This window comes from Triturus cristatus, chromosome 10 (genome assembly GCF_964204655.1).
Source record: "Triturus cristatus chromosome 10, aTriCri1.1, whole genome shotgun sequence".
Classification (NCBI taxonomy): domain Eukaryota; kingdom Metazoa; phylum Chordata; class Amphibia; order Caudata; family Salamandridae; genus Triturus; species Triturus cristatus.
Genome location: NC_140593.1, coordinates 137,135,654 through 137,151,360, shown reverse-complemented (window position 1 = coordinate 137,151,360; position 15,707 = coordinate 137,135,654). Strand labels below are relative to the sequence as shown.

General features: G+C 40.8%; 1 protein-coding gene across 1 annotated transcript in view; it reads right to left on the bottom strand.

Annotated features, from left to right (window-relative positions):
* The window catches only part of LOC146789040 (collagen alpha-6(VI) chain-like), a 748,331-nt gene that overhangs the window by 326,123 nt on the left and 406,501 nt on the right, over positions 1 to 15,707 (bottom strand). Inside the window, exon 9 of the mRNA XM_085631021.1 lies at positions 4,355 to 4,927. Coding sequence (XP_085487147.1) covers positions 4,355 to 4,927 — 573 coding nt within the window. The remainder of the gene's footprint in view (positions 1 to 4,354; positions 4,928 to 15,707) is intronic.

Sequence of the window (15,707 nt, the reverse complement as noted above, 5' to 3'; positions counted from 1 at the left end):
CAGATAATACACACCTCATGTGTGTCTGAAGCAGCCTTCTTTTTTCCACAAGATGGACATGGAACAAATAAAGAAGGCATTTTTCTGACAAAACAGCAACAAAATCAGTCAGAAAAACACAGGATACCAACTTCCTCTCAGATGTTATAAGAAGAAGTCCAAAAAAATCTTTAAGTTGTAATAATTCTTGACTAAAGAGTCAAAAAAGAAGAGAGCTGAATTCCAGGGTCCTGACTGAAGGAGCCGGAAAGAACAACTGACCTAACTGTCACCCCTGAGGCATGATGGGATATGGAAGCCAGGGCTGCCTTAAAGGCACGGTGCCAGTTTTTACCTATACAGGGCTTTTCAGTCTCTATGGTATTGTATTGCAATGCAGCCTGCAGGCTAGCAATGTGTTGTAGATCTGTGTTTCCCACAGTTGTCTCTTTTTTGCTTTCTCATGAGTGTTTATCTCATTAAAAAAAAAATTTAAAAAAAGAGATTTAGGTGTTTTATTATACCTATATGTATTATTGGATGTGTATTTATACATTGCCTAGCCTTCTTTTCTAGGGGCTGCATTTGCTTGGAAAAAATGATATATGTTTATACATATACAGAGCTGTATATATGTATGTTTTTTACATATATAATTTTATTATTTCCGGGGTCCCCGCACATGGGCGGGAATATTCAGTGCTTATGACTATTGATGAGGATCCCCTGGAAGAGAAAGAAAAATTACTGACATCTTTTAGACTACTGTGGAAATGGCCAATAAATTATGTTAGAGCTACACTCATCTAATTTTATGGGACAGTAAAATAGCTTCTTCCCTAGAGAAAACACAATATCATCTAAAGATTGTCAATAATCCTTTAGTCCAATAATCCAAAAGAGCAGGGTACAGAGAGATTATATGAATTAAGTCCTCATTTTGCACCTACAAAGTCCAAAGCATTTGCTCTTAGCATACCAAGATCACCTGGCAAATCTAGATGAATTGGTCGCAACCATTAGAAACACAGAGATGACTTCTGAGTCAGTGGTGAAGATAGCTATTGTTGAGGTTTCTATGCACCACAGGAGGAATAACTATAAGGAGTTGCCTTCTACTTATTAAAAATCAAACCAATTCTCTATAAATGAGAGGGATCATAAGATACTATTAGTGAGTTAATTAACTAGGGCATGACTCATAGTATTTCTACTCCAAGCTCCCCTCGATTTCAGAGATGATTTAACAGTGCTAAGGCTTCTCACAGATGAAGATGGTCAAAAGTCTATATTCAAGCTATAGAAGGCATCCAATGTTGTGGTACCTAGGCCTCTCAAAAATATTTCATGTATGCCCCATCCAACATAATGAGGGACTTTAAACCAACAAATTGATCGCACATGAGCCTGAGGCAAAGCTTCACAAAGCTTGGGAATAATGTTACACACAAAAGTCCTTAAGATTCCTGGCAAGCACAGGGACTTCAAGTAAAAACCCAGAGAGTTATTTTGCCTTGATCTCTCGCAGAATTAAAGACATCAAGGGAAAAAATATTGAGTTGTTCCTTTTTTCTATTCCATGAGAAAGTAGGCACATTAGTACTTACGGTTAGCTAGTGATTCCAAAGGAACTTGTCCTTTCCACAATGACTGACGTTAGGGACTATCAATAAACATTTACATTTTTAAAAGATCATTATTCTGGTTAAGACACAGCAAGTAGCCACACAATCAGCTAAAAATCAATGGACCACTGGAATTGTTCCTAAAAAAGGGAGCAAAGAAGGGAGTCAGGAAGTAGGTGTCCTGGCTAAGGAGACCAATGGAAGTCCATAAAGGTTTAGGATTTTGCAAGATGTCATCATTCTCACATGTGAGCCGCAAAACGTTTTGTAATGAAGTGCAGGTGAGATTAAGGGACTCATTTACAGTTTGATGAAGTGGGAGCCACCATATTTTGGCGAGACGTCTGCTTCACTAACCCACATTCCCCCACCTCACTTATGTGTGTGTGAATCACTAGGTTTAAGAAAGTGAAACCTCAGCTGGTTCTGCCCTCAGAAAAACATGACCTGGTAGTCTGTCTCTCACAGGTCCACCGGGGTGAAGCATCAGGAGGTCTGCTCTAGTGGTGGGCTCACACATACATTCTTCCTGTCTGTGACTGCAATGCACGACAGTCCAATTCAGTAATTAATAATCAATATCCCATCTGTGGGGCTTTTTTCGTGTGAAACAAAAGTAATATAGAGAGGGTTGTCATGACATGGAGTCCCGTTTGCAATAAAATGTCTGACAAAAGTGCTTCTTCTGAGTCTGCATTTTTGTCAGAATTTCCCTGCTGGGACAGAAACCTGTAGTTCTGTAGTTGCAATGAGCAGCCTGCTGTGGAATGGGCTGAAACAGTATCGAACTCAACCCTAACTCCTAAAGTAGGACTACCTCATCAGCTCCATAAATAGGCTTATATGGTGTTTCCTAGCATTCAGTGATATTCTAAGAAAGTCGCTGCATGGTGCTAAGGTCTCAAATAAATTTACTCTGTCTCAAACCATTTTTATATAATGATTTTAAGAAATCTCAAAACTCTCTAGCACAATTGAGTTGCCACAAGTTTTTTAGCCTCCCAAAAAGTGTTTTTATAGTTCTCTTAATTGCCTTCTAAAAATTAATTTGTTAGCCTGCTTAGTGACCTCGAAATCAATCTTTTCCCATTGTTATTGGTCTCTCCATTAACTGTGGTTCTTGCTGGAAGAGTTTGGGGACTTTAAGGGTTGAAAATGCTCCTTGTACTTCCTATGTAGGACCTTTGATTTGGAGAAATGTCAAGTCTTATAGTAATGAAGCAATCATCAATTTCGGTTACAGTACCCCCTGTGAACGTCAGTTCACCACAATGTCATAGATAACAGAAGTGACAACTTGCATCTGTTAACTCTTGGCTCACCCCATAGATTCTCATCAGTCTTCTAAACATTGCCAAGAGACTCGGAGGAGCAAGAAGTGGATAATGAAGAAATTGACTGACATGATTAGAGCCTAGTGTCATCTCTTTTGTTGTAGGCCTTAGGATTACTGAGACCTTGGATAGCAAGCGTGGTGCCAGGAGTACGGAAAAGGCAAACCTGTTGTGGCATCTACCACAGGCTACTGCTAATGGGCATCCATGATACCACCCCACTAGATACTAACCTGCAATTTCCTCTTGCAGCAGCGGCTCCCTGTGCGACAAAGATCTGTCTGACATTTTCCACTTTTTGTAGAATACTTCATGTTGAAAATTATCCTTCTTGAGCACATCATCTCTCAGGAGCTACTTTGACTTAAACAGGTGCATTTCCCTCTACCAATTACTTCTTTCACAAGACCAGCAACCTGCTGAACCCCAATCTTATCCAACATTATATTTAGAAAGGAAAAATCAAACTAATTTGTTGCATGTATTATTTTATGTGATTTCTTGTATGAGTTACTAAAATCACTCTTTAATAATTCGTTGGTGGCATAGTGGAGCAGCCATCATTTCTCTTTCAAGACAAATCCTGAAAGTGGGGGTTTGTTTTGAAAAAAGTAAAACATTTACATTTGTTTTTACATGTGGGAGATATTTTTTATTTCCTGAACGGGACTGCTATGCCATTCTCTGACATTTGTTGCTTTCTTATGTATGGCAGTCCCATGCGGTAAAAGAGACAGTGGAAATGGCTTCAGAAGTAGAGCTCTAAATATGATAGGATTCCTAACTTTACTACTCCTAAATGCCCTTTGGGAATACCGAAAGTCGTAAAGTTAGTATTTTGTCTCAGATTACTTTTGCGAATCGGGCCTATAGTTCTTTAGCTAATTTTGGGTAGTGTTATTTCAAATGCAAATAAAACAAGTTTAATAATGCAATTTTAGGCTCTTGTGCCCACAGGTTAGACCTGCTCCCATACTGTCATGTTAGATCTGCTCCAAGACATTCAGATGATACACACTTCAAGACTTTCAGTTTACAGCTCCTGCTGCATCGCATTACAGCTCCTAATAGGGTCAAGCTATACTTTATCCATCACCTACAAACTATTCCTGCTCCAAGCATATCAAGTTATTCCAATGCCAACATGGACAGGATATATCTGTTTCAAGACCAGTAGGACATACATGCAGCATATCTTAACAAGACCTGTTTTAACACCTTCAGGACATACAGCATAAATCCAAGTCTTGGACTGACAACTGCCTGCACAGTTAGCTCTTGGGCAACAACCATATTCTTGCAGTATGTTTCCTTAGGGCTGTCAATCAGGGCATATATACAAATTCGATCCTTAAATTATGAGATATGAAGGTGACAAAAAGAATGTTTTGGATAAAACACAAAAAAGGCACTTACTGCTTTTGGATTCTTCTGTGCAGATGTTTCGGACAATTCGTTTCTTAATTGAGGACAACTCGTTAAAACTATCAACAGTAAATTTATTTTCTGGGGATCCAGCAATTTGGAGTAACTGATTGTGGCTGACATTCCCGATGCCCAAAGCGAAGATATTTATGGACTTCTTTCTCAGGGCTTCTGCTGCGCTGGACACATCATCACGCGATTTGCCATCTGTGATGACAAGTAGGAGCTGCTGAATGCCCTCGTTGATTCGACTTCCCACTTGAGGATTAAAGTGGGATTTGTCTACTAACTCCAGAGCTCTGCCAATATAGGTATTTCCTTTCATTTGTTGAATACCTCCAACTTTATTCTTTATGTCAAAGTTTTGGGATGATGGACTAAGACTAAACTCCTCTTTGTATTTATGGCTATACTGAGCCACTCCGATATGCACCATGCCTGGCCGGGTGTCAAACTCAGCCACTACTGATGTCATGAAGTTCTTCATCACCGAGAAATCTGAGCCGTGTATGCTAGTGGAGCCATCAATCAGGAAGACTATGTCAGCTTTTTCAACTTCACACTCTGCAAAGGAAGAGGACAGAACAGTGACTCATCAGTGTACAGGCTTGTCATGATCAAATTAACTCCTTGAGCCATGACTCAATAGCTCTAGGGTGGTATGCATAGCATAGTAATATCAGCCAGACCAAGTGTCTCTAAGGCTCTGGTTTTAGAGGAAGAAATATTTATCAATATTGTTATCCTCTACTATTCCACCTAAATAGGTCAAACCAAATATTACAATTGCAGGCAAATACATATTATTTACTGAACCATTGTTTTCAAAACCACAACAATGTCATGCATCTAAATTTCAAGTTTTACTAATAAAATTACATTTTATTGTTACTGCCGTATTCCTAGTACTTCTGTCCCCTTGTAAATTCTCCCAGTACAATGTATACCTCAGAAAAATATATCATTGCAAGTACCAAAGTATTGAAAAACATTGATGTATTCTTCGTTTGGCGAATGAAGTAACTGAGAAATAGAAAAGTATACATAAAAAAAAGACAAATCAATATAAAGAAACCCCACAGACCTGGTATTTAATCTGGGCCTGGAAGAGATTAAGAAATAATTAATCCTTAAAAAAACAGGAAAAGGCTGAACAATTATTTAGTCTAAACAGCAAACAGCAACAAAAGAAAATATAGGTTGCAATCATCTTTTTTCCATGTCTATCATGATCCAGAAAGGAAGAAGAAACAACAATTTAGACCACATGATGGAGAGAGAGAAACCCCATATAAAAGCAGGTAGCAATAAATGAAAAAATATCTATTGTTAGGGGAGGAACTAATGCTTTTCCCCCATTGCTGTGTCCACCTTGTCTTCCATTGCCAACCATTTGGCAAGATTTCCAAGATGAAATCAAAGAGGAGAGGGGAAATGTAGCACTGGACGTTCAAGCACCTAGGCAAATACATTTTAAATACCTCTTGTCTCATTTAAGCATAACATTTTTGCAATATTTTAAAGGCATAGTTTCAGCAGAAAGTGTGTGTTGGCCCATGTAATGAACTTAAATATATCTGAATGATGATTGGAACATGTCTGGAGAATACAACTGCTGCTGTTTTAGCTTTGGCAAAATGTGGATGGATAAGCACAGGTGGAGTGTAAAGTAGCAGCTTTGAATTTATGCCACCATATACCTGGCAAATGTGACCCCACCTCAGAGTCAGATTTGAGTGCTTCTAGTCAGCAAACTAGTTGGCGAACCAAATGAAAGAGGAGTCAAATGTGTATTACCGTATCCACAATTTGGGTGATCCATTTGGGTTCTAGCTGTTTCAGACTCATTGCTAGTCGTTAGTCACTAGAAGTTACCAGTGTTGGGGACGACATACAGAAAAACCCCTGACCATCCAGCCATAAAGTAGTTGTGAGGAATTTCAACATTTGAATATCTGCTTTCTTTGGCCTCTGATACAGTGTGGCTCCTTATGGGAACCCAACCTCATGCGCTTTGTTTATAAGAACAGTAAACTTTAATCTAAAGTTGCCATACCTGTCACTCTGGTACATTGACAGCTTGTGTACATTTGTACAGTAAGCATTTGGGGTACAGGAATATGCTTTTAAAGGTGCATGTGGTCTGCAATCATGCCCCAGAGCATAGTCCTAAAATGTATAAAAAGGATTAAAAGATGTAATAGCATTTGTTCGGATAGTCCAAAGTAACATTATACAGGTAATCCTTTATTAAAAGGCAAATGGCATGATTAGATTTCTCTTTCTTATAATGCTTCTGTAGCTTAAGAATATTAAAAATAGTGTGCATAAGCTCAGCTGAAGTATCCAAATCTTTTGCACCTTTAACAGCCAAAGACAATCCCTGGCAGAACAAAGGGGACAAGTGGATCCCGCAAAAAGGCTCTGAAGATGGCGAAAGATGAACAGACCCAATGGAATTCAATGTCATAAACTATCTCTGTAAAGCTTTTGCAGGACCATTCCACTATCAAATGTGCAAAAAAAGTGGAAAAGACTTAGAACAGATGGGAACTTTGGTAGACATTTTCTTTGAAGGGTGTTGAAAGTAACCGGACTCAGGTGGAGTTAGAAGACCTAGTGAGCACTGCATAGTGGCACAAGGAAGCATTCATTATGATTTGTGAGGTACCAGATTTTGTGCCCTAATTTTTTGTTTGGCCTCTAATCATGTTCAAGAAGCAAACATTTGTTCACAACACTTCAAACTATAGGAAAGAGGAGCTTGGATACAGGAGTGCAGATCATGCCAGTGAAACCTGCTTAACCAAGTGGAACTTCTCCTGTGGCTCGAAAACAAGGAAGGGCTAATAGAAGAGAAATGCATTGCTTGGCTGGGAAAAAACACAGTGGGCCAGTTACAGTTTGACATCTATAGCTGGTGGCTGCTGAGGATGCTTTGGATTTTGCTTATGTAGAGCATCTTGAGGGCAGGTTGGAAATTAACATTGTGCTGTAAACTGTCCTGGAATATTGGGGTGCCCCCGCTACAATTGGACTGATATTTGTAGACACTTTTCTACAGATCGAACACTTTTGCCTGGTTACTTTGTTAAGAACATCTCATAGATTTATGGAAAGTACTGCTACCAGTAAACTAAACTTTTCCTTTTTAAATACAAGTTTATGAACAACATTTTCTTTCTCCTGAAAAAGCTGGTGATGTCTCATTGATTTATTTTAGTACCACAAATAAAAACTGTGCTATTTCCCCCCTGTGGGTATTTAAGGAAATAAGTACTTTTCTTCCGAATAATACTGTTTTTCTTTTACCAAAAGTAACACCAATAAGTTTTTGTTCTAATCGTTGCTAACTAAAGCAAATTCCCTTATTTTTTACATACCTGTCTGCGATATTTTAGGTCTTTTATTACCTAAACGGATTGCTATTTGGATGGCTTTTGAACATGTCCTACATGTCCCAGATAATGTCTTCAAGAAAGGCCTTGCTGCTTGAGTCAAGCAACCAAGAGAAGCCAGGGAATCCTCTATGAAAAAACAATGTATTTTTTAGGACTAATATTCGCTCCAATAGTTTAACAATCTGATTTGTTCTTTCCTTGGCCCATCCAAGAAGTCTTTACATTGAGGGAGGGAGGAAATAGATCCTTTATTAGGAAGGTCAGGTTTGGAACAGACAATGAGGCACTGACTTTAGCGGTGGAAGCTTAGCCCCAGCAGCACCAAGCTCCAGGGGGCCTCAGGAGGCCCACCCTGGCACTGTGCACGGGCGACAGCCCCCTGGCTGTGTAGCTCCTGACTGGGTCTGAGAAGGGGGTGCTCTCCAAGTACTTTGCAGAAGGGGCCCCTCAAGTTGACTAACTTGTATCTGATGTGGCACTAACCTACCCTTAAAAGTGACTGACCATGAAGGAGGTAGATGATGTGTGTCTGCTCAGTCTTCCTGCAAAAGGAGTTGGCATTGTATTGGAGGCCTGCAGAGGGAGAAAGTCCTGTGAGAGATATAAAGAACACCCAGATGTGCAGTGACCATGAAGATAAATCAGCTTCCTGGAGATTTTCATGCCAATATGTGAGCACATCATGAATAATTCTGTGCACATATGTTCCTGAAGTGTGAATTAATGTAATCATCTGCCTCTCAGAGTTGGTGTGCTTTACTGCTCTGAGCTCTGTGTGAAATGATTCACATTGCTTGATGATACATCTGCGCAAATGTGCCCTTGAAGTTTTGCTTCGCTTAGGTCAGTGCCTATTTACCAAAGGCGGTAATGCATTTGCTAAGGTTTGCTTTACCAAACCATTTCCCTGCATTGCCACTAGTTCACCTTGGTAGCTGGAGTGGGACAGGGGAGAGTGGGTGAGGGGATTGGTAAAGTAGCTGGCCTCAGCCCCTCCATTGCTGCAGGAATCCCTGCTCAACCTGAAAAACTGGCCAGTGGGCCTCTAAAACACCTCTCAGAAGTACCTGGTATTTTCCATACATTTCTCATGCTCAGTTCACCTACTTCATGTCGCCATTTTATCTTCTGCTGGGATGGTGAACCAGATTCTGCTGCTGGAACCAAATCCAAAATCAAAAATGATATTGCTACAGCTTTAAAGTAAACCAAAAAAGAGAGGACCAAACAGTTTTTATATTCAGTATAAGGAAAACCTACTTCCATTGTGGGTGATCATTGTCTTTGCACAAGCACAGGTTGGAAGGCCTTCAATACTGTGAAAATAGACTTGTGTACAAAAACGATGATGTGAAGTATTAGATTGCTTTTCACAAGGTGCTCCTGGACCAGTGGATGTAGTGGTCATCCAACATAATCCAGACACATTTTCTATTACTAGGTTAATTGGGTTTGGTTTAGGATCATTTTAACCCACCAATATGTTCTACTTGTGTGCCCACCAGTTGAAAGGTAAAAGACAGAGCAAGGTGTTGTTTAGCTGGTTCAGCTGTTCAGACATGTCATTCTGTATTGACCTCCTATAGAGATGCGCATAAGGACCACATTTATGCAGATCTGACAATCTCTGGGACTAGAAAGCTGCCTTTTGTTGATCAGTTTCAAGCTGTTGAAATGGATCAGTGGCAGGCACCTTTCCAGTGGTTTGAAATTAAAGGTAACAGTTTGTCTCCAACGAAGATAGGAATGAAGAGTAACTGATGACCAGAGATCTATATGGTTCAACGAAAAGAAAGTACCAGCTGTTAGAGGCCAGGTGATGAGATGGAACACTCACTTACCAACTGTCTAGGTATGATTAGATGCAAACCTTTAGGCAGAGGCAGGCCACAATTGGAGCTAACTCATGATCAACAACTGCTGGAGTTGTAATGAGATCTACAGAGGGGGTCGATTACATTGGAAATGGTGGATGCGTTTTGTAGAATATATCCTAAAAATTCACCCAAATCAAAAAATTGTTCTGCCTCCAAGAAGGTACATCTTGAACCTGCACCAGCATTGTAAACGTCTCCAATGGAAGAAATGTGTTCACATCATAGCAGTCTAAGTTAGGTGTATGTTGTCAATATTTCCGGAAAGTAGCAACCAAGCAATCAATAATAGCTACCTTTGATCTACTAGTTCAGAGGTGTTGACCCTATTTCCCCTGGAAATAGCAGTTTCTGAGCTCTTTTGAATAATTATGCTGCTACCGAATGTGCACTGGTTAACTATTCCATGAGGCGTCGTACAAGGCAAATGGAATAAATCTTTATTGTCACTTATAGAGGTCATGAGTCTTTGATGCTTCTGGTACAGTAAAACCTCATGAAAGGAAAGCTTGTCTTCAGCTGGAGTCACATGCATACGCAAGATGGTTTGTTGGGGATGCAACCCAATGTCTCGGACGTTATACAAGTCTTTGAAGCCACAGTAGACAGAAGGGACTGCTGTTGTTCTTTGACAGAGAAACAGAAAAGGTAGTGGGTTTTGAAGGGAATGCCTTACCTTTAACTTTTTAAACCTTTAGGGTAACTGAAAAGTGGTCTGGGGCCAAAGCAGGCCCTTGTTTCAGACCTGCTCCTCAAAATGCTCATAGTAGAGATATAGATGTTGCTATTGTTGGGATGACTGTGAATAAGGAACTTTTTGTGTTTATCTCCTGAATAATTATGAAAATAAAAACAAATATATCTCTAAAAATTCATGTTGAAGTATAGCAAGTAGCTAACCATAACTTCTCGACTTCCCAATTCAAGGTGGCAGAGGAGTACATCCAGGCCAAGTTGAGATGTGACAGTATTTAACCCAGTGCAGAATACTTTGCCTGACAACTGAGAATTGTGTTGGTTGTTTTGGTCTCCTATTGCAGGGTTATGGACGCTGAGATGCCGTACTTTAAGGACAATCGACTACCGGAAATTTTTTTGGTGGTTTATGGCAAACGTACTACTGATTTAAACCTGAGAACAGGTATTTGTGGCTGGAAGTAATCTAAACTCTAATCGAGGAAAGAGGAATTACCTGCCACGAAGACACAAGTGCTCCTCACTGGGAGAAAAAATTGGATATATCTCCATCTCACCACGGGGCGGAAACTGGCAGGGATGACACTGTCCTTCACTTTATGAGCAAGCAGGAGTAAGAAAACACCAGCCCCAAAAGAAAGGACATACACGTTTTAAATTTAAAAGTTCCCAGTGTTGGGAGAAATGTTTTTGATTATGTCTGTGCCATTTAACACTGAGAATAGGCAATCTGTAAATAGCGGCCATTGAAATTTCCTCTGTGGACCTGTGAGAAACTACACTTGCTTTGATAAATACATTTGCAAAATTGTTTGGAGGAGGAATAAATCCCTGATTTAGAGTCCTGAAGAAGGTGGTCTTTTTACCTTGATACACTTACCACCGAAAGCCGTCGACGCCAGTCTGTCTTGAATCCACCCACAAGAATTCCTGGGAAGGAATAAAGTGTTATCCTACCAGTTTATCTTTTTTAATGTTAGATGTCGGATCAATTTGAAACAGTTAATGTAGGATTGTGAAAAATGGGTTTCCTATTGTATTTTCTTTTTCCATGTTGCTGATTTATTGGAGCATTCTTGTTGAATTTTAATATTAATGTGTACTGTATTGGTTTTTCCACTGCATGTAATGAATGAATTGTATTGATCTTCGTATAAGCTTTGCAATTTTATTTTACACTCTGGGTTACAGAGTTTTTATTGAATAATAAAAAAATAAAATTTTCTATATACGTTACATCTCATTTTGGGGCATATTTATGGTAGTAACTGTACGGTGGAAACTGTATAATTGGTGTGTGTACAAGTGTGAATGGTATGCTAGTAGTGCAAGTGTAGGTACTATCTGGTTTATCCAGGGGAAACTTTATTTCGCTACTGATTTACAGTGCCCTGTTCCCTTGGACAGTGGGGCCGCCTCTCTAGTTTTATTACTGTTTTTGTCTCCTGCCAGTCCACATCTGGCCTTCCCTTCACATGCCACTTTGTTGTTTTTTTCGCTCCCTTTGGTATCCCTTGATAATATTGAGCTCAACCTATGCACTCTTTGTTTCAATATGCTACCGATACGAATTTGCTCCTGGGGCCCGCCTGCTACCATCTGCTCCTCTCCTCTGTGTCTGCTATTGGATTGTTTACTCATGGTGTAGGTGACACCTTACTCTTTCTTAACCTACAGTGGAGAGTAATTTCAACTATTTTGCATATACCTATAGAAAGATTTGTAATTGATGTCCCCACATAATAATGTAGTGTGTCTTGCCAAAGGTGGAGGACAACTAAAGAGTGAGGGTTGTAGCCCTGATGGCTCTGTGGGGACATTCCAGGGTTTCTCTTTACCCTTTTCCTTCTTTCTGGTTTCCCTCAAAGCCTCATATGTAGTGCTTGTCTTATTAAGTACTTGAAATCAGACTCACGGGGAGTCACAGGGTCAACATCAGCATCCATGCCATAGGAGCTTGACATATCACGCTCAGTGATGAATAAATGAACCTCATCAGCATAGCAGAGGTTATGAGAACAAAATTCTCAATCCAGACACCTTTCTTTACTTTTGAATTCGGTAGTAGAAAAAATAAGGCTTCAGTGGCTAGAAACGAAAGAACGGGGGACAAGGGGTTACCCTGCGAGGGACACACGCAGCGATTCTCTGTGCCGGCAGAGTGAACTTGGGTGCCGCCCAGTGTGTTCTGTGGGGGAAACGGACCGTGACAGAAATACACTCGCCCCGCGCTCATTGCCAAAGTGGCCCCACGGTCAAAGTCCCCTAGGGGTTTATGAGAAAGCGTAAGTTCCCAGCAAAAAAAGCAAAAAAAAAAAAAAGCAAACCCGTTTACAGAGCCCTCTGTTGGGCCTAGGGCAGGGTTGCCCAAATGAGATCTGGGACAGTCCGACAAGTGGTGATTGGCAAGAAACAAGGCAAAAAAACAAAACAAAAAGCCAAAAATTTAAAATCTAACTCAGTAATAGAGGAGGACTCTCTACATAATAAATCAGTAAACGGAGCAGGACAAAGGGAGAGGCTGATCTCAGTGTCCACACCTACAACAGTACAACTGTTAAAGCCGAATAACCAAACAGGGATTCGAAAATTCTTTTTCTTAAAAGTTCCAATGGCGGCAATATACGCCCCCTCAAAAGAATCGTTTCAGTTACCAAGCCCAATTCAGCCAGATAAATTAGAAACTATTGCTCTGTGGTCTCCTGTAAACCCCACTAACACATTACCAAAGGATCCACTTGTGGGAACAAACACAGGCTGCCTAGGCTCAAAGAAATCTGCGACAATAACAGCTCAGGTGCACCAGGCAGCCTCTATATCTTCCGCCACAGCTTTTACAGCAAAATCTGAAGCACCTGCCAACATCTCTATCGAGAGCGGAACAAAGATAAATACTATTGTAGACCCCGCGGAGTCGCCTGAGACCCACACTGGGGGAAATAAGGAGCGTGAAAATTCAAATTTCAGTTGCACTCTTACTAAAGCAGCACCAAATGGAGTTTCCACCATTGAGGCCTTAAAGGTCGGTAGGCAACTACTTAGCCCTAAGGAAGCAGGCCAATCTGATATTAAATGGCTCACACACGGAAAAATAAATCCAATTGAACTTGCAGCAAACATAGTGCCCAAGGATTCAGTGAGCAGCAAATCTCTTTCTGACATAAACGAGTCAAATTTGACTGAAATCCTGGAATTATTAGAATCCAATCACCAGGTCAACGTCTGTTTTAGCCCAGGTTCAAGTAAAAAAAATCCACAAAGGAGATCTATGCTTGTTTCATCCACACCGTCAAGCCCACCGGGCATAAAAAATCTCCAGGTCACAGAATTAGTGGAGAATAGTCATTTCTCCACAATGATTAAACAACAACCTAAAGGTCTAAACCTTTTTTTACCAATAACAATTTCATCCGAAAGTGGATCAGATCTCGGGCCAGAGGCATCGGCGCAGCATTTTGAAGATCACCCCCATACGCAGTGGGTGCAAACCCTGATTCAGACCCTTGAACAAGCCATAAGGGTTTTAAACTATCAATCAGACAAAATGGACGTTCAAATTGGCCTTGTAAATCTTATTGCCAATCATATTTCAGGTATAAACACCAAATTAGATTTAATAACCACCCTCCTTTCAGGAAGAGAAAATCCGGAGCAACAAAGACTCACAAATAAAAATAAATCAACCTGCTGTTGCAGCCCAATAATAGAGAAACTCGTATCCCTTCCCGAAATTTTAAAAGACGTCCTAGGGGTAGTAAAATCATCATGCACCAGCAAGAATTTTACAAATTCCCCCCAAAAAAGCGTCGTTCAAGAGAAACGTGCAACTCAAACTAAAAAAATAACACAGGAATCAAGCGATATCAACGTTGAATTAGTAAAAGCAGAGATCGAGCCCCAATCCAATCTATCAGACGCCACAGAGAGCCCCGGTAAACAAGTACTTGAGGTTGTTAAACCAACAAAAAGGGAAAGAAAACGCGCAAGAAAGGCTCGGCCTAAACACAACAAACAATCTAGCCTTGCAACGGAAAATCTATTCCCGTTATTTACAGTAAAATCACCCAGGGAAAAGAAAAAGAAGACTTTCTCCCCGCTCCGGGCGGTTTGCCCCATAAGTGACCAATCTCAAGACTACCAGCTGTTCAATCAAAAGCAACAGGGCTCTAGTCACTCTTTCTCACCCCAAACCTCTCCTCATATTACACTAGGGGCTGGGAACCCCCACCCTAAGGACAAAAGAGCTCAAAAAGACACCTCGATAGCCCAAGGCCTAGGAGGAAAAACAGGAGGTAATAAAGGAGCAGGTCAAGAAAAGTTCTCGTATTCTTCGGGAAGTAATATCCCGAGGAGAGGCAAAGGTTGGAGCATTCAACAAGGCGATTTACAACAAGACGAAAGAAATAAAGAGTTAGTACCGGAAAATCATAACCTTCTACCGACGAAGATGTTGGATCAGCCAACACCGCACAAGCCCGAAAACGAGTCAAAACCAATCGCAGTAACGATAAGGGGAAAGTCTCGCTTATGCAAATTTCTCAACCAGGATCAACGAGAGTCGCAAAAAAGGAAAACATTTCACAAAAGCCCCGGAACATTGAAACTGAGTACAAAGGCAACATCTTCGGATCCCTCCGTGCGTGTCTCACAACACGAAAAAAACACCTCATTTACCCTAACAACGGAAGGCAGAAGAAAGGAAAAAGATCCCCTCTCGCATACTGAGAACTTTCAACCGGACGAGTTTGAACTGAAACTACCGTTCATACCAGAATATTCATCAAAGGGAACACAAGATATGCTAAACAGAGGAAATCTCCTGAGGCTGTTTAACGAAATCCCAGAATTAAAAGGTACCCGCTCCAGCGACCTAACCTCGGTTGAATTCATAAAAACAACTGGGTCGGGAATAGAAGAGACCCTGACAACCTGGACCTCAAAGGACCTGGTGAAAAAAATCATATCAACGAGCGGAAGGTTTGGAGCATGGGGAATCACGTTAAAGGCTTACGAACACCCAAGGTACCCGCACCCTCTTCTTAAAAACCCAGATGAAGTAAATAGATCAGGGAAAAGCCATCTAACATGTGTACGTGGAGCACGTGCCAACTCCCCAACAGCTCCCTCCAGAAACAGAAATGATACAAGAGAAAGCCCCGACATTACCGAGGACAGCTCACAGGAATCTAGGGACTGGTCCTGGGTGCCCAGAATACTAAACAATAAGCATCCCTAATCAAGCAAAGTTAAGCAATAAATCAGAGAGCAGGACGGCCAATAAAGCGGAAGTCGCGTGTAAAGTCAACATCTCGCTCTGTTCGTGGAATATCCACGGATTTAACAATACGGGGCAAGACCAAGAAACAAAATCAT